Genomic DNA, 20,317 nt, shown 5'->3' with positions numbered 1-20,317 from the left:
TGGTGAGCGACATCGACATTTGGGGTGAGTGTTCACACTCTCATTTGGGTCTCAGCATGTGAGGCATTTGTTTGGTTGGTGTCGGCTCAGTTTTGGGAAAACTTCGCCGAGGTGGAGAATTGTGGAGAAGAATTGGAAAAAGCAGATTTTTGGTCATAAGTCGACTCATGCACAGGCATAAGTCGACTTATGGTAAGTCGACTTATGTTGGTGCATGAGTCGACTTACGTTCTGCTCTGGATTGTTGGTTTTTTGCTCTGCCAAGTCGACTTATCAGGTCTGATAAGTCGACTTATGATCTCTTCTCCAGTTGCTGTTTTTCGCTCTGCCAAGTCGACTTATGCAGACTGATAAGTCGACTTATGACGGGTTTTTTGGAAAGTTCAGGTTCCTATTTGCAGTCTGTTTGGGTTTCTGTTTTGGTATAAATACCAATACGATTTGAGGGTTTTGTAAAAAAAAGGAAAACTTTTGTAAACAAAGCAGAGAAGGAAAAAAATCTGACGTGGCAGAGTTTTCATCAATTTCACTTGGTTGGGGAAGGAAATCAGAGAGGGAAAAAAAATCTTAGTTGGCACAAATTTCAGCAGAGTTTTCCCTCTTCCATCCGAGCGAACCAAAGCGGCACAAAGAAATGGACGGAAACAAAAAAAGCTGACGTGGAGGGCTAAAAATCTGACGTGGATGGGTTTTCTGAGTTTTCCACCCCTTATAATAGCGAACCAAACAGCCTCTTAGTATAAAATTATGGACTAAAATGGTAATAATAGGACAAGGATTCTATGCATCCTGCCATCCTGGATAGCAAATAACTTCAACAATTGGTTATATTTATTGATAGCATTGGCTTATTCAATGGGCCCATAATTAAAAGAACATTTTATATAATTTATATAATGAATATTATTCATGGAGTCCGCTGAGTGAGGAGATGTATATGATATCTACCCGCAATAATGTACATTTATTCTAGTTTAGGAAAGGAGGAGGGGGAAAAAGATAAAAGAGGAATTTACTCACTAGCGTGTGCTGACAATGGTAAACTAAGAAGTTGGATTAAATAGAATATATTTGATTTATCAAGTATAATTTCACATGAGATCACAAAGCATAAGTCAATTGGTGGTCTGAAAAAAATTGGGACGGCTACATAGATTATCATTGTGTTTACATCTGTTTACTCATGTTGGACACGGTTTGCTTAGAGCCTGAGCCTAATAAACCTCCCCTTAATATTAAATTAAAAAGAGCAATTATTTGAAAGATATTAAAGTAAATAATTGAACCCTGAAAGCAGGACAAAAGCATGGCGTCGTAAACAATAATTGTTGGCAATTGCCTGTAACAGGCCATATCTAAAGGTCCTACAGTCACATGAGAGAATATTATACACTAATAAGCATTTGAAGAAAAAAAAAAGGTTTAGCAAATAATAAATAATTGGTCAAAGTTGTTAACACCACATGAAATAGAATTAAAGAGTGCAATATGATAATGCTCCCAACTCCCAAGAAACAATAGCCTTCGTTTTGGTATGCGTCTCTCGTAATCATGTTATTGAATTAAAAGGAAGAACAAAGAGCCATGATAATTGTATTGTACTTTTAATACTTTGAAATATTATTATAAGAGCAAATTGATTTATTTTATCTCATCATTCATTTCAATACATAGTAAAACGACCTGAGCGAGGTCTCATCAGTCACTTGACGGGTAGCATAAAAAATAGTACAGGTAAATTTTTCTAGAGTAAATTGTAGAAATTTCTACATGTTTATGCTTAGATGGATTATAGAAAATTGTTCTCTATTACCGAGGTGTGACGGAGAATTTTTCTAATGTGTTCAAATCAATCAAAATTTTCTCATGTTATTGAATTCAGAAGAAAACATATTTGTGCTAACTCACATGTTAAAAGGATTTACGTCACATTTGCCTCAAAGGAAGATACAACTCAAACAGTTAAAAAGAGGCTTAACTTCAGAAAAAATGAAAGTTGAAGGTATGAATAACATTGGCGTCAAAATCAAAGAATCTATAGGTATTGATGAAATTAAGGGAATAGGAATTTCTACAGCACATGCTTAACTCCAAATAGGAATTACTTGGTTATTGAAATTTTATATTTCAATTAATATTATTCAATATTAGTCTCATTTTGAAGGTATTATTTCAATTAATATTATTCAATATTAGTCTCATTTTGAAGGTATCGACAAAACATTTCCAACTGTAAAACTTTTATTTAAAAATAATTAGTAGAAATAAACTTATATTGATTTTAAATTAAATATCTAAAAATAATTAGTTAGTTAGAATGATAAAGTGGAAATTTTATGAGGGGGAATAGTGAAATGGAGGGGCTGCATATTTGGAGGATAAAGCTCCAAATATGCAGCCCATCTTCCGATTTTGCAGCCGGACTCCAAAAATTGGAGTCCGATTGGAGCTCAACCGGGCTACATTTTGGAGAAATGCAGCCTGGTTGGAGCTGCTCTTATCCATTGATCCCATCAGAAGCTCTCCTTTTGGTTGATAAAAAAGCTAAACAGACCCATTAGTGGAAGTTGACAGCAACCAGCAAAATACATTGTAAGAGCAACTTCTAATAGATAAGTGTAGATAAAGCGAAATCTTCTAGGTGGAATACTTTCCTCTAGAGAAAGCAAACATCTTTTACTTTAAGCTTAAAAGGCTAGGGTGAGAGTAAAATCAATGTGATAAAAAAGGCAAAGATTCTTCAAAGGATTACATCAAGGCAGGTATAACATCTTTGTCCTTGAAAGCAGTCACCAGGGGACAAACAGAGCGCATAGCTCTCAATGAGGAAACGCCCTTTGTGACTGCATTGGCCAACATCACAAAGACAAGCACAACTCAACAAGAACATAACGATAACAAGGGAAATTGGAATTACGATAAGCTCATGGCCTCATCAAAGGCCCTTCTAACTCACAATGTTCCAAGGTCGAGAGCAATTTGCCTCTTAAAAACTACGTAAAGCGAAACCAAATTCAGAAGAAGAAGAAAACTATTGGCGTAGTTAGTATATAAGGGAAGTTTGTTTAGTCCAAAAAAACATTGAACCGTTAGAACAGGTTGAGAACTAAGAGACGTATGAAGATTCAGATGGGAGAAGTAAAAGAATATAACAAGAGAACTACAAATATCCAATGCGTGAATGTATATTCATCTATCTATCTACAAAAAGAATTGTTTTTCCCTATCTATCTATAATTACAAAAGCTGAGATAAAAACAACATCAACGAGGGGGGGAAAAACAAAAAAAATTCTTCTACTCTTCTGTATACCAAAATGTGATGAATGTAGTATAATCCTCTCACTGAACTACCATGGAAGTAGCCCAGTATTCCTATCAGCAAAAACCTGCAACACCCAATCTCTAAGCCCAGTATCATTAACCTCACAAAATCTCGTCGACCAATTAGGAGGCTCAACAGCCTTCGTCCCTAATCCTGGTGCTCGATCCTTCGATCCCATATTCGATCCCACATTTTACCTCGTTGATAACTACCTACCTGTGGCTGAGATCTAGAGGCGTAGAAGACAAAGCCAGAGAAGAGGAAGACGGGCAGGGAGAGCAGGACAATCCGCTCGTGGAGGAGGACGAACGTGCCGAAGAAGACGAAATCTCGTCGACCAATTAGGAGGCTCAACAGCCTTCGTCCCTAATCCTGGTGCTCGATCCTTCGATCCCACATTCTCCTCATCTTGCCAATCTGCAACATAAGTAGCCACCCTTCTGTAGAACTTCTCTTTGAACACCTCCCACACTTGATACTTATAGTGGTTTACAACCATAACCCTAATATCCATATTCAAATACCTGATCCCTTCTCTCAAATGAAAGTGATGCACAATGTTGATCAATGATGGATTCAATGCCTCGGGCCTAACAATTGATTTGTGTCTTTCTGGTGCAGCCACACGGCAAGTGTACCCTACTGTTACACCATCCGATGGTATTTTCTTTAGTCCAGAAGGACCAAAACTATGACAAGGGGTTCTAATTTCGCCAATCCATGGCTTATTTGAGTAGTTTGCCAACAAATCAGGCAATGTTACATTGCTTGGAAGGTACAAGAACTCATCGACATCAATGAATCCAACCCATTCACAAGAATCACGTGCACGGAGTGCACAGTGTGCGAATCCTGCCTCTTGAGTCTTCACCCATGGCCATTCATGGAGGCTCACTGAACTCATCGAGCTGACAACTTGCTCAATGCCATCATCGCTGTTGTTATCATAGATGAACCATCGCTCAACCCCAATCCGAGCGTGGTATGCAATCCATTCTTGCAAGAATCGAGCTTGGTTACGGACCATTGTGCAAATGCACATATTATGCTTCTTTTTTCTCTTAGGGTTGGATATTGTTAATGGGTGAGCCACAGTAGGTAGCGTGATTGAGCCACGACCTCTAGTTTTAATCGAAACCAAAGGGGGATTTACATTGGATGGTCTGAGAACACTGAGAGGAGTTTTGCAACGAAAAATCTCTTGAGCAGCAGAAACCACCGGAGTAGTGAGTGCATACTTAGGATTGTCAAAACGCCAACCAAACACACATTCATATCGATTAGTATCAGATAAGCGAGCAGACCGGAGATTGAACCCTTTAGCGAAGACAACAGTGGTGTTATCTCGATGATCTATGACTGCAGAGTAAGCCAAACGATCCCAACTGAGAGGCACAACAGGAGGTAAGGATACCGAAGGCGAGAGCGAGAAAGACACTGAGGAGCCAAATGGAGCGAGAGGGCATCGGATGAAGAGGTTAAGTGTAGAAGAGGAGATTGGGGGCAGTTTGAGATTGGGGTTGTGAGATGAATTGGAATTGTAATAGAGGCATTGGAGGTCTGAGCTGAGGGTTTCTAATGGGGGTTTAATGAAGAGGAGTATCAAATCAGGAAATGAGACTGCTTCTTGGATTTTGAGAGAAGGGGGATTTGGGGGGCTTTGAAGAGGCAACGGCTGCTCTGATGAGAGGGCATTCATGGCAGGGGTTTGCCACGTGGACACCAGGACCGGCCTGAAGGACACTGTTCAAAAAAATTAGACAGGAATCAGAGAAAATTGTTAGAGACAGAAGTATGTAGAGTTAGATTGGTTAAGAACAGAGAGAATTTAGGAGAATAGGACATTTGTTGGTGGTTACTGATATCGATGAGGATTGCAAAATAAAACCTGATTAAAATCAGGAAGGGGGAAAAAACAAAATACCTCGCTGAAAATAGGATATTAACGTGATTAAAACAAACCAACTAAAAAAGTTGAAATTTTAGTTAGGCATAACTTCGAAAATAACAGTCACAGTTGCAAGAAAACAGACAGATCTAAGCCCAACAACAATCCTTAAAATTAAAAGGCAAAATCCATGAAACAAAGCACAGATCCAATAGGACATCAACCAATAGTAAATTTCAACAAATCAAATAATAATCTCACCCCAAAATTTACAGTAAATAAAAAACCAAAAAAGATCCCCAATCCACATATGGGTCTCAAACCTCATAATTTCAACTGAACAACAAGTACCCAGATAACAAAATCCAATTTTTAAGTCAAAAGTCCAATACTTTCACCGCTCTCAACAAGAAATGAGTGATAGGTAAGCTTGAATTACCTCCAAAAAGGCGAAACGTCGAGAAACCAACAGTGAAGAAGAGAGCACAGCAGAGAATAACAAAGAAAGAAGAAGAAGAAGAGTGAAGAGATCTCCTCTTCTTCATGATTCTCTCCTTTATCATCACCGCCAGCGGAGCACCAGATCCATCAAGTTATTTCTGGTCCTAATTTATTTTTCTTTCTTTTTAACAGATTGAGAGAGAAAAAGAAACGCACGTTCCCGTCGGTTTTAAGACGTGGGGGTTGGATTTGGAATGAGAATTATAAGGAGGGGATGATACTTGATTTGAGAGAAGATGATGGGTCACAATCTGATGGGTTTAGGAGCTTAACGATAAGATAATAACCCAGGAACTATTTCATTACCCCACGTCTCGATCATTACTCGAAGTTCTTAAATTAAACTTCATCTAACCATTAGTATAATAATGTTAATATGCAAATTTTCTTTTGGGTAAATTGCACTTAAATGATGTATAGTTTCCTACTTGTTGCACGTACATATCACAAGTTATAGTTTGGTGTTAAAAAAACATACTAAAGTTTCTAAAATTTACATGTTACTACCATCGGTCGTGAAATCGTAGAAATTCTCACTCGAATGTCTCTATCTGATATTTACATACTAATTTAAGTACTTTCTAACTATTAATATATTAATATTTGTTAAATTTTTTATTAGAAGTATCCCAACTTTGTTTTAATTAGTTGAATTAAGATAAGTTTGAAAAATAAACCTGGTTGATTTAATAGCAAATTTAACACATATAGAAGTTCTAAATTTTGTGTATAAGCATCATAGAGGAAAATTTTCACGTTTACATGATCCATTGTAGTAACTGTTAGTCTAAGTGTGTAGACCCAAAGCTGCAATCGAAAAGACGAAGAAAACAGTCAGAAGACTGTGCGGTCGACCGCAGTGGCAGAGCCGGTCGACCGCGTGCACTGCAGGAGACTGAGAAGAAGTTTTCGCTCTGGCCGGTCGACCGGCGTGGTCGCTGCGGTCGACCGATATCGTGCACAAGACCCTGTAGGATTTCGTCGTTCTGACCGGTCGACCGACCTTGGCAAAGCGGTCGATCGCGACGCAGATTCGTTGTTTTCTATTTTATCTAGGAATCCTGTTCTGCTGGGGTTTGTTATAAATACCCAAACGTTTCTAGGGTTTGTAGGACATCAAAAAGAGAGCTTTTTGGCTGCTAAGAGAGAGAGAATCTCAGAGAGATTTACCCCTTGTTTGAGAGCTTGTATTTTCTTCTTCAATTAATAGAAAGATTGTGTGGTGTGGCTCCCGAGGACGTAGGCACGTTGCCGAACCTCGTTAAATCTGTGTGTTCGTCTCTTTTACTGTTTTTACAAGGTTAGATCTTTATTTGTGGTTTATTCCTACTTTCCTACTTTCAACACAAGGTCCGGAAGGGCAAGGGTTCGATTGATTGTTTCGAATCCCCAACAACTGGTATCAGAGCTTCGTTCAGCAATTTGTGTGAAAGCCATGGCAGAGGAAAGCAAATCAAAGAGACTTTGCCTACTGGAAGTCGCAGATGGAGGACTATCTGTACCAGAAGGACTTGTATCGCCCGCTTCTGGGCAAGGAAAAGGGAAAGAAGACGACGGAGTCAGATGGTGATTGGGAGGTACTGGATAGGAAGGCTCTAGGGCAAATCCGGTTGTCGCTCGCCAAATCAGTAGCCCACAATATTCTGAAGGAGAAGACGACGGTGGGGCTTATGGAAGCGCTCGCGAAGATGTACGAGCAACCGTCGGCAGCAAACAAGGTGCATCTAGTCAAAACTCTTTTCAACCTCAAGATGGCAGAAGGACGGTCCTTCACGATGCACCTCAGCGAGTTCAACACGATTGTTGATCAACTTATCTCCGTGGACATCACGTTCGATGACGAAGTGCAGGCCCTTCTACTACTATCGCAGTTGCCGGATAGTTGGGCAGGTTGTGTGACGGCAATCAGCAATTCGGCGGGGAAAGAGAAGTTGAAGCTGAATGAGGTTGTTAGCATGATTCTATCCGAGGAGGTTAGAAGAAAATCGTCCGAATCAGAAGGTTCAGGTTCAGCCCTAAGTTTCGAGCAGAGAGGCAGAAGCCAGAAGAAAGGGAACCAGAACAGGAATCGGTCGAAATCAGTGAAGAAGAGGCCGAACTCGAAGGTTAGGTCTATCAAAGGGAAGTGTTGGAACTGCGGCCAGGAGGGCCATATGTCTTCGGTCTGTAAAGCACCAAAGAAGGATGCGGGTGAGCAGGAGGCTCATATCGTGCAGGATGCCTTGATCCTTGCTATGGATAGCGATTCTGATTCTTGGGTCATCGACTCAGGAGCTTCTTTCCACGCCACTGCTAATAGGAAACTACTTCAGAACTATGTAGCAGGGGACTTTGGTAAAGTATACTTGGGGGATAATGAACCTTGCAATATTGTTGGAAAGGGCGACGTTCAGATACAGATAAAGGGCTCTAAGTGGAACTTGAAGAACGTGAGACACGTGCCGAAGCTGAAGAGGAATCTTGTTTCGGTGGGACAGCTTGGAGCAGAAGGCTACGTTTCGACATTCACCGGGGATTCGTGGAGGATCTCCAACGGTACGATGGTTGTTGCCAGAGGCAACAAAACGGGAACTCTCTACCTCACTTCACATGCGAGTGACACCCTCGCAATTGCAGCTGGCAAGGAGAGTACAGATCTGTGGCACAATAGGCTGGGGCACATGAGCGAGAAAGGGATGAAAATTCTACATTCACAAGGACTCCGTGGACATCACGTTTGATGACGAAGTGCAAGCCCTATTGATTCTATCGCAGTTGCCGGATAGTTGGGCAGGTTGTGTGACGGCAATTAGCAACTCGGCGGGGAAAGAGAAGTTGAAGCTGAATGAGGTTGTTAGCATGATTCTATCCGAGGAGGTTAGAAGGAAATCGTCCGAATCAGAAGGTTCAGGTTCAGCCCTAAGTTTCGAGCAGAGAGGCAGAAGCCAGAAGAAAGGGAACCAGAACAGGAATCGGTCGAAATCAGTGAAGAAGAGGCCGAACTCGAAGGTTAGGTCTATCAAAGGGAAGTGTTGGAACTGCGGCCAGGAGGGCCATATGTCTTCGGTCTGTAAAGCACCAAAGAAGGATGCGGGTGAGCAGGAGGCTCATATCGTGCAGGATGCCTTGATCCTTGCTATGGATAGCGATTCTGATTCTTGGGTCATCGACTCAGGAGCTTCTTTCCACGCCACTGCTAATAGGAAACTACTTCAGAACTATGTAGCAGGGGACTTTGGTAAAGTATACTTGGGGGACAATGAACCTTGCAATATTGTTGGAAAGGGCGACGTTCAGATACAGATAAAGGGCTCTCAGTGGAATTTGAAGAACGTGAGATACGTGCCGAAGCTGAAGAGGAATCTTGTTTCGGTGGGACAGCTTGGAGCAGAAGGCTACGTTTCGACATTCACCGGGGATTCGTGGAGAATCTCCAACGGTACGATGATTGTTGCCCGAGGCAATAAAACGGGAACTCTCTACCTCACTTCACATGCGAGTGACACCCTCGCAATTGCAGCTGGCAAGGAGAGTACAGATCTGTGGCACAATAGGCTGGGGCACATGAGCGAGAAAGGGATGAAAATTCTACATTCACAAGGAAAGCTAACCGGGATCGACACCGTGGAAGTCGGGGTTTGTGAAGACTGCATCTTTGGGAAGCAGAAGAGGGTTAGTTTCCAGAAGGGTGGAAGGCCACCTAAGGCTCAGAAGCTAGAGTTGATTCATACAGATGTATGGGGTCCAGCCAGTGTGTCCTCTTTTGGCGGTTCGAGATACTACGTTACCTTTATCGACGATCACTCGAGGAAGGTGTGGGTTTACTTCATGAAGCACAAGTCAGAGGTGTTCGAGATCTTCAAGAAGTGGAAGGCCATGGTCGAGAACGAGACAGATCTGAAGGTGAAGTGCTTGAGATCAGATAATGGTGGAGAATACGAGCTGGAGGAGTTCAAGAGGTTCTGTGCTACGAATGGGATTCGCTTAGAGAGGACTACTCCAGGGACGCCGCAGCAGAACGGCATTGCAGAGAGGATGAACAGGACCTTGACAGAGCGTGCGCGGAGCATGCGATTACATGCAGGTCTGCCTAAGATATTTTGGGCGGATGCGGTGCATACGGCAGCATACCTTATTAATCACGGGCCATCAGTTCCATTAGATTTTGGGATTCCAGAGGAGGTTTGGAGTGGAAAGAAGATAAATCTCTCACACTTGCGGGTATTTGGTTGCGTGGCTTATGTTCATATCAGTGACCATGTCAGGGACAAGCTAGAAGCTAAGTCACAGAAGTGCACATTCATTGGATACGGCATTGATGAGTTCGGGTATCGCCTTTGGGATGAGAAGAACAGGAAGATCATCAGAAACAGGGACATGATATCCAATGAGGAGGATAGCCAAAGCAGTGGGAGCAGCACTACGGATACAGGTGGATCCGAGTACATGGACTTGGAGGAACTTCCAGATGGGGGCGACGATGTCAGTTCTGACCGTAGAACGAAGGAGACTACAGGTGCAGAAACTACTACCCAGGGCATGGAGCCTAGGAGGTCATCTAGGGTACCCAAACCAAATCCCAAATACCTCTCGTCACTTGATAATGACGAGTTGTACTATCAGAAGAATAATTCAAGAAAGAGGATTGTCCGAGGGAATGAGTCCCATTGCACTTGCGAGAGACTCATCAAAGCAGTGCTGACAGAATGCGGATGCTCTAAGAATAATTCAACAAGAGTCTCCGTATTTCAAAGATTGTCCAATGAAGCGTCAAGACCCAAAATGAGACGTTTCAACAAGAAAAAATCTGTAGGTGAAAGACGCAGTCGATTACGCACGACAATGTGTAGTGTGTCAATTGCATGCAAATTATATGCACATACCCCCTGAATATCTGCATCCTTCGGCGACATCGTGGCCATTTTAAACTTGGGGAATGGATATAGTAGGTCCTATTTTTCCACCTTCGGTTAAAGGGGACCGTTTCATTTTGGAAATCACCGATTATTTCTCGAAATGGGCAGAAGCAGTTCCACTTAGAGAAGTAAAGACAGCTGATGTTATCAAATTTATTAAACACCACATCATATATCGGTATGGTGTGCCAAGGCGAATAGTGCACGACAACGGTCCTCAGTTCGTGAGCAACGCATTTATCAAATTCTGCGGTAAGTTCGGGATTAAGGACGTTTCGTCGACTGCTTATAATCCTACAGCCAACGGATTGGCCGAAGCTTTTAACAAGACCATCATCAAAATTCTGGCAAAATTGGTGAAAACCAATAAGCGAGATTGGGACGACAAACTCGGCGAAGCTCTCTGGGCTTATCGTACGACCGTCCGCACGCCTACCGGAGCCACCCCGTATGCTTTAACGTATGGGTGTGAAGCCGTTCTTCCATTGGAAGTGCAGATTCCTTCTCTCCGTATCGCTCTCGTAACGGGAATGACGACGGAAGAACATCATCAGAAACGTCTCGAGGAGTTAGAGATGTTGGATGAGAAACGCTTGGAAGCTCAACAACAGATCGAGTTTTATCAAGCTAGAATTTCTCGGGCTTTCGATAAAAAGGTCCGACGACGAAGCTTTAAAGAAGGAGATCTAGTCCTCGCTGTCCGAAGACCTATGATTCTCACTTCTAAGAAGAAAGGCAAATTTGAACCTAAATGGGAAGGACCGTTTGTGATAGAAACAGTCTATTCGAACGGTGCATATCGCCTGGTTACCCAAGATGGCAACAAATTGATGATGCCAATAAATGGGAAGTTCCTGAAAAAATATTATCCGTAATATATTCAGGATAACCTGTGTAAAGCGGGAAGTTCCTAGAGAATCCTATATAGGATATTTCAGGATAACCCGAGATCAGTTCACTATTTTAAATGAGAAGCTGGTCATTTGAATAATTCATTGTTCTTTTACAACTTTTGTTGAGATGAGATTTAATGATAGTTAATCTTTCCTCAGCAAAACCTTGTAATATAATCATGGAAGATGAGATTTGATGATTTGTAATCTCACGCTATGAAACCCCCATCGGTCGGATTGATCAACGATCATCAGTATGTATCAGTCGACAGATTATTTCGTGTCAAATTCTTATGTTTAAAATCAAAATTTCCCACCGATTAGTTTGTGCAAATCAACAAACTCATTGTTATTTGCACCCTACTCCTATTCCTCACTTGGTCAAACCTTTAAACAGTTAGGACCAAAGCCAAAATCCCCTCTCGATTCGTTCCATGAACGAGAGGTCCACAAATTGAGCGATCAAACCTTCCTACAGTTAGGATCGTCTCAAAATTCCCACTTGGTCAAACCTTACTACAGTTAGGACCACAACCAAAATCTCCTTTCGATTCATTTTTGCGAACGAAAGGTTTACTTTTGAATTGAGTAATCAAACCTTATGACAGTTAGGGTTATTCAAACCAACCTATTTTCTCTAAGTGGAGATTCCACTGTGAGTTTCCTTTTCATCAGGAGATAGAATATAAAATTCTCCCTCTCCGATTCTGGGTTTATCTCTACCAACAAACAAGAGACCAGGAGATAGAATATAAAATTCTTCCTCTCCGATTCTGGGTTCATCTCTACCAACAAACAAGAGACCAGGAGATAGAATATAAAATTCTTCCTCTCCGAGTATGGGTTTATCTCTACCAACAAACAAGAGATTGAGAAATGGAATATACAATTCTTTTTCTCTCCGATTTTGGGTTCGTTGTCCTATATAGGAAATGCAACCTATTCACACTTTGAAATCCATGTTGTTCACACATGGGGGATGTTATCTCTATCCCTTATTAGAGATAAGCCTACATCTAACACATGTAGCCTACATATTCAACAGTGTAGTTCAAAGTCTAAAAGAGTTTAATTCTTTTAGCGCAACGTTATATGTGAAACGGACTTAGATAATTCACATACTAGCCCGATTCAAACGGTAATCGGTAAAGGTATATCAAATCCGTTGATGGCTGAGGATTTGCCAAAAATCCTATAAGTATTATGGTTATTTATTCTAAATAAGAATGAGTAATCATAATAAAAAACCTCAATGAGCAAAAAGATTCAATATAATGAGCAAAAAGGTTCACTATATTGACCAAGAATTTTCAAACAAAGCTACAAACAAAAATATAATGTTCTCCGATTACAAGAGTTTATATTGACTAATTTGATTTTCAAGTTTTGACAGCTCTAACGCATAAGTCTGTTCAAGCTCAGCCGTCAATTTAATTTTGAAAGCTTCTTCATCAACACTTTGAAGCGCGGCGACCTCTTGTTCCTTTTCAGCAATTATTTTATCTTGAAAGTTCAGTTGCTGTAACAGGTCTTCCTCAACATGAATTTCCTGCGTCAACTCAGACTCCAAGACATCAAGAGCATCCTTGGCCATTGCAAGTTCCTCCTCTAAGCGAGCTATTTCCGCTCGACTCGATTTTATATCTCGGCGTAGGTTGACCTTGGCTTGTGTCCTTTTGCCAATATTCACCCTAAGCTGATGACTGTGGGCTCTTAACTGTTGGAGTTCGGAGTTGGCAGATTCTTGAGAATCACGCCACGCTTGCAGCCTGGATTCCATATGAGAAGCGATGTAAAAAGGTACGCCTTTGGTGCGAAGAGTTTGCAGAAGTTCAATATGTTGCCTCAAATCAACCAAATAAGCGGTGACTGAATCGGCTAAGTCGTTATACCCTTCCTCTCTGAACCCTGATATAAAACGCTCAAAAGATTTTTTATAATTCTCAAAATACGATCTTTTGAAGAGAATGCGATCGACCATAGAGTTCAAAAAGGAGATGAAGCCTTGGAGATTAGAGCAGATAACAGACTTGTCCGGATCGTCATCAACCAATAACGCTTGGATTTGAGTTGATAATGATGAAGGAACTGCGAGAAAGTCAAATAAGTCAGTACAGTATATATATATGCATACAAGACAACAAACTAAAGCATACCAAATTCGACGGAAGAACCTTCAGCATGACTTGGTTCGCTCAAGGATGATAATCTGGATTCCTGAACAGTCAAGATTGGTTCAGGAATGGTAGCTGTTGATGCACCCGCTACATCAGGGACTTTTTCAACTAAAGTCTCAGAGGACGGCGGGTCCAAACTAAGAGACTCTTTAAGAGGAGATTCTACAAACAGGAGGATTACAATGAGCATAATGATAATCCGAGCTTGAAACAAACGATAAATGAAACTCACCAATTCTAGTCACAACATCGGCCGATGTACCAACTTCTTCAGTTGGTCTCGCTTTTGTTGCAACTGGACTAATCTGGGGAGTGACAGTGACTTCTATCATCATGGGGTCCATAGGAGTAGAAGGTTGAGGTTCAAGAACTGATGATTGCAAATCAACCTCAGTTCCTGCCCATGGCACGAGTTCACTACCCTCCGGTTGTTCAGATGTTTCGGTGATGATAGTAGTATCAGTTCCAGTAACTGGTCCTATAATTCAAATACTTATATGGTTAATCAAGTTAAAATATATATGTATGCATATATGGAGTTTACAGAATAAAGGTCTTACTTTCAGAAGGACCTGCTTCTGTTGAACCGACTCCAACACTGGATTCCGTGGCTGCACCAGGAGTTTTCCCCGATAATAAGTCGGAGATATACTCATGGTCGCCTTCAGAGAGATTGAAATCGAGGTGATGTTCATTGAATTCCTCGACCTCTGTTGTATGCGTGGTCTCTCCTCCAACAGATTCGTGCATTGTGACATCTACAAAATGTGTTGAGTCGTAAATGACACATAAATTTAGACGAATTTGCTCAAAAAGACAATTAATTTTACCTTCGTTGGTCGGGGCTGATTCGAGAGCTCCACTACTGGTACCTGCTTCTTTTAATTTGACTAAAAGGAGAGAAAGCGCACAGGTCATTAGAGGAGGCACACGGTCCGACTCATTCATTTCTCGGATTTCTCTTCCGAGAGGAGAAAGATCAGTACCTGTGTCCGCAGCTGATGGATCAACGTCAGGAGTGGGTGGAACATCAGCCGATCCTTCCTTCAGAGCATCATGCATTTGTTGGACGAAGCTTGTTTCCTCAATTTCCATACCTCCGGGAGAAGCAGCATCAGCTGGCAATTCTCCTTCCTCTCGACTCCCTGCAGAAGTTGAACATGAAATAAGTTTGAACATCAAAAAAGTGTAAAAGCTATAAAAACAAATCGCTACCTTGTTCATCAGAAGAAACACTACGACCGGATGTCTCTTCTACAGCAGGAAGATGAACGCGCGGTTTAGAAACAGCTTTCTTCTGTTTCTTCAGAGGGCGTGCACCAGAACCTTCATGACGATGTTTGGTGCGTAACTCAGCTCGGGGAGAAACTTGAGTTTGAGCTTGAGTAGAAGTTCGAGATATTTGCCGACGAATGAGAGGCACCATATCCTCTTCATCCTCTTCGTCGCAACTAAGAACTTCTACCGTCATCCGGTTAGGATGTTCCATGACGACTCTTTCCTTACGTTTCTTTGGAGCAGCTTGTGGTTGGGTCGGAGCGACAGAAGGCCTTACAAGTCCTCTATCAAAGAATGAATCGGGAAGGCCAGATACTTCCTCAGAACTTGATTCATTCTCGTCTTCCCCTTCTGAAGTTTCGGTTGCTTCACTATCAAACTCCTCTTCACTATCAACTGGGAGAGCCGGTTCCTTTCCTTTCCTTGATGATTCAGCAGCCTCTTTTCCTCGAGGCGACATCACAGCTTCACGAGGCGGTTCTGTTGCTTGTCGTGGAGCTATTTCCTCCTCTGAGTCTGATATCCTCCTACGTCGAGTGGCAATATTGGTGGCTATCAGCCATTTGCAAAAGAGGAAAGTCATCCGTAGAGGCGGCGTCTCTAAGGGGAGATCAAATTCAACATTGGTGCAGCCGGCAATGCTCCAAAACCAAGCTCTCGCCCCGTCGATAAGTCCACCTCGAAAGCTGAGGTGACGATTCGGGTTGCCGATGTATATCTGATCATACCCGAACTGACGGGCGAATCGACATGGAAGATAGGGTTCGATGTGGCAAACATCCCTTATCCTGAACAACAGATATCCAGGTCGAATATTCATCAACCATCTGAAGCACCCGACATCCAAGATGGTACGATTCTGCCTTGGGTCTTCAGCATCCACTAAGGTAGTGTTGTAAGTACCGGAGAACTGAGGGAAGCAAGGAAAAAATTCCCAACATTTGTGAATTTTAAACTGCCTCGTTATGTCCGGCTCTCGATGTTTGCTCCATTTGCAATTCTCGAGATTTTGCAACAGAGGGACACTGAGATCTACCGTATCAGGAGCCTCCATTAAATCTGGTCGATGAAGTACCAACCAGGCCATTAAGTAAGTATAGGGCAGCTCCAGCTTCGGAACGGACAGGCTGGCGGAAGGTTTCTTTTTCTCCTGGGTAAATGCGGAGATTAGTTGCCGCAATCCACTATGAATATCGGCCACCATAGCGGGAAGCAAAGATAATTTGCGACCTGTAGCCAGCTGGACGGCCGGATACAACACTTCCATTGGCATCGCATCTGCGGATTGATGGGGAACTACACATCTCTTTAACCATAAGGCTAGAAAACCCGCCAGCAGAGCAGTAGGGCTAATCGGAACACCAGCTTGCCACAGATAAGAGCGGAACTTAGTGCCGTGCAAAAATCCATCTTCTGAGCGCGAAGTATAAGAATGCGCGTTGGTTTTCTCTAACAAACGGTTAATTTCATCCGTACTCAAGGGAGACAATCCGCACACATCTGCCGAACGGACATCCAGATTCTTGAAGAGATAATCAGCGAATTGTTTTAAACTGACTTGAGGAGACTTCTTTCTGGCTTTGGGCTCCATCTCGGCCATGGCTATATGATAATGACAGGTCAATTCCCATAGAGTGTCATAGGTCGCAGTCGAGCTATCTTTCATCTTAATCAGCTGATTGGTGGTCGGAAAGAACTCTTGATATGGGACATCGCCCATAGGCAAAGCAGACACTTGCATCATTTCATGCAGTGGTAGTCCAAGTTCCCCGTTCTTGGTAAAGAATGTATTGGTGTCCGGGTTGTAGATCTCGAACAAACAAAGGAAATGACTTACACTGCTCTGCAAGCCATGCATGGTGGCACGAATCGGGACATCCAACCCTAATCCTGCTAATTCTCGCCCAAAACGTTTCAACACATATTGGGTCATCCTGGTCCACCACCACTTGTTCCCAGAATAATGGACCCATCCATAACACCTGAAAGTCTCTCTGGGCAATCTTTTTCCTGCTGCCGCTAACCGGTTCTTCACAGTGTTGGCTTGCACTATCTTTTCGTTCTGAGGAATATTGTCTTGTCCTAAGACACCCGGATGAAGTCCTCTCACATGAGCTCTTTCACTGGAACCTGGAGTTGCTTCCTTTCCAATGAAACCACAATGAATGTGCTCGTGGTTTTCGGTTAATTTCCAGAACATCTCTCGTCCAACTGATAGGTTCCTGAACATTAACAGTGAATGATCCCGAGGGATAAAAGGCAGATATAAGAATGATGATCCACTCTGGTGCAACCATTGCGCAGGCTGGCAGAAAGCAATCTTCGGATCTTTTACCGAGTCACCAAATAAGAAATCTGGCTTCCTTATGCATTGATTCGAGTCTTGCTCCGAGATCAAGGGCGCATCTGTGATTAATCGTCGTAGAACACGACAACTACCTCGCTGGATTAATTCACTATCACTTCCGTTATAATCAGATTTAAACTGGGGAGAGAATTCAATTAACGGGATCCCCTCGTAATAAGAGTGGGTCACGCTACTCCGGCCAGTAATCACATCAGCAGTAAATGTGGTAGAAGGAAATCGGACTGATAAAAGAGGCATACACATAAATGGTGTAAGTGTCATCCTAAAATTTTAGAGAAAAACGGTATATCTCATTCTATAAGATATAGTCGTTATCTCATAACAGGTGTGACGATTTTCTATCCACCATATGTATAAAGGAGGTATGCGGGCATTATAACGGCATACCAAAACCTTTCAATACATATGGGATGATGTAAAATCGCCCCTGTGTATTATGAAGTGTGTTTTGTCAAAGCAAAACAAACACTTTTAAGCGTCGATCCCCTCAAAGGAGGATACCGGCTCTTCTCGAAGGTACCTCAAAGGATACAAACGAGGATCTGCAAGCAAATACAGGTGCATATATATATGGAATGGACGAAATACAATATTTAAATTCGTGAAAAGGTGAAAGAAATATACCTCCACGTGAGATCGCAGCAGGGGCAGCCTCCTCAGGGCTCTGAACAGTCGGTCGGATTCCCTTCCCTCGAGCTCTACGTGGCGACATGATGAGTATGAATAGGTATACGAGTCTAAACTGTTTCCCTACCATCAACAGGAAGTTTCTGGAGAATATTACTCAGAATATTCTTAAGAATAACCTGAATACTCCAATGGGTACACGAGTCTAAACTGTATTCCCACCCTCAACAGGAAGTTTCTGGAGAATATTAATCTGAATATTCTTAAGGATAACCTGAGGAATTCTCAATGGATATACCAATTCAGTGGTAAAAGCTGAATTCACAAGAGCAAATACCAACTTCAATTCAAGATCTCGACAACGGTCAAGCGATAAACGCGACACCGGGAGAACATTAGCTATTCTACGAAGAACTGAATAGACTAAAAGCAGAAGAGATCAAGCATTGAAGCCATTTACAAGTTCTTCCACACGATCTACTCAGCCAAGCATTGAAGGGATCGTAAGTAAAATCTATCTTATCCAAAGTATCCCATGCTCCTCTATAAAAGAATGAGTCTGGAATACTTTGGAGGGGGTATCTGTAGGCGTCAAAAAATGCTAATAGATATCCAAATACAGCTCAAGAGGAGATCATCAAAAAATCAAAGAAAAAAAGACAGTCTTTACTGTCTCTCCGCGCGAGACAGTGTTTACTGTCTCTCCGTGAGAGATAGTCTTTACTGTCTCTCCGCGCGAGACATGTCTCGCCAGCGAGACAGTATTTGCTGTCTCGCCAGCGAGACAGACTTTGCTGTCTCGCCAGCGAGACAGTATTTGCTGTCTCGCTAGCGAGACAGTATTTTCTGTCTCGCCAGCGAGACAGACTTTGCTGTCTCGCCAGCGAGACAGTATTTGCTGTCTCGCCAGCGAGACAGTGTTGAAATGGTCAAAACCACCTTTGTAACTGCCCTACACGTGTCCATTAACTGCTAAGAGACGTGGGAAACATCGTGGGCGAAAATCACGTGGATAACTGCCAAAATAACGGAGTTTGAAACATGGGAGAGCGGTTACAGCGAGAAACTGTCATTTTCCGGGACAGTATTTACTGTCTCGTTGGGCGAGACAGCAAATTTACTGTCTCGCGGGTCGAGACAGCAAACGCTGTCTCGCCCAGCGAGACAGTAAACACTGTCTCGCCGTACTGACTTCTTCGATTGCTGAGTTTTTGCAGTTACAGACCCTTGAGGCTATAAATACCCCCCTAGGGTCACTTCTGACGAGGATCGAGCATTTGTTAGAGCATTCCAGAGCAGAGAGAGCAGAGATTTGAGTTCTTTTCTTGCAACGCCTTGAAATTAAGCTTCGACTTGATTTTAAGAAGAACGACTATCTTACTTCGATAAGATATCGTTTCAATTTCTACTTCGATAACGAAGTTAGAATCATAAGCCCCCTCTTCACGATCTGTGAATCGGCGGTCCACGAACCAAAGCGTTCCCGGCACAGGCAAAGTCCCACGAAAACAAAGATCGATAGACGATTTTTGTGTTTGTTTCTCAAAAGTTGTAATTTTCGCTTTGTTGTGTAGAAAAAGTCTTATAAAAAGATTATTCTTTCGAATTTGTTGTAATCGAACAAAGTTATAATGAATTCCACAGCAGCGACTTTTGACCGAAACGAGTTAGGTCTATCAAAGGGAAGTGTGGCAACTGCGGCCATGAGGGCCTAATGTCTTCAGTCTGTAAAGCACCAAAAGAAGGATGGGGTGAGCAAGGAGCTCATATCGTGCAGGATGCCTTGATCCCTTGCTATGGATAGCCGATTCTGATTCTTGGGTCATCTGACTCAGGAGGCTTCTTTCCACAGCCAGCTGCTAAATAGGAAACGTACTGTCAGAACTATGTAGAGGGGACTTTGGTAAAGTATATCTTGGGGATAATGAACCTTGCAATATTATTGAAAGGGCGATCGTTCAGATCACAGATACAAGGGCTCTAAGTGGAACTTGAAGAACCGTGAGACACGTGCCGAGCTGAGAGGAATCTTGTTCGTGGGACACAGCGTTGGATGCATGAAAGGCTACGTTCGACATTCACCGGGATTCGTGAGAATCTCCCAACGGTAGCGATGATGATTGCCTCGAGGCATATAACGAGGTAACTCTCTACTCAGCCTTCACATGCGAGTGAACCCTCTGGCAATTGCAGGCTGCAAGGAGAGTAATAGATCTGTGGCAGACAAATAAGGCTGGGCACATGAGCGAGAAGGGGATGAAAATGTCTACATTATCACAAGGAAAGCTAACCGGGTGGGGATCAACACCGTGGAAGCGGGTTTGGTGAAGACTGCATCTTGGGAAGCAAAAAGAGGTTAGTTTCCA

The 20,317-nt window shown here is 42.5% G+C and overlaps 1 protein-coding gene across 3 annotated transcripts; it reads right to left on the bottom strand.

The window, feature by feature from the left end:
* LOC109836691 (glycosyltransferase family 92 protein Os08g0121900-like) lies at positions 3,116–5,961 on the bottom strand. 3 transcript variants are annotated; one of them, XM_020404669.1, is made up of 3 exons: positions 5,652–5,961; positions 3,663–5,067; positions 3,116–3,443 (listed from the first exon to the last, which is right to left on the bottom strand). In XM_020404669.1, the coding sequence occupies exons 1-3, from the start codon at positions 5,773–5,775 to the stop codon at positions 3,350–3,352; spliced, it is 1,623 nt and encodes a 540-aa protein (XP_020260258.1). In that variant the 5' UTR covers positions 5,776–5,961; the 3' UTR covers positions 3,116–3,349. The 3 variants fall into 3 exon arrangements, with proteins under 3 accessions (XP_020260258.1, XP_020260259.1, XP_020260257.1); XM_020404670.1 differs by having other exon boundaries at positions 3,116–3,463; positions 3,683–5,067; XM_020404668.1 differs by having other exon boundaries at positions 3,116–3,480; positions 3,700–5,067.

This window comes from Asparagus officinalis, chromosome 4 (genome assembly GCF_001876935.1).
Source record: "Asparagus officinalis chromosome 4, Aspof.V1, whole genome shotgun sequence".
NCBI lineage: Eukaryota > Viridiplantae > Streptophyta > Magnoliopsida > Asparagales > Asparagaceae > Asparagus > Asparagus officinalis.
This window is presented reverse-complemented; position numbering and strand designations above follow the sequence as displayed.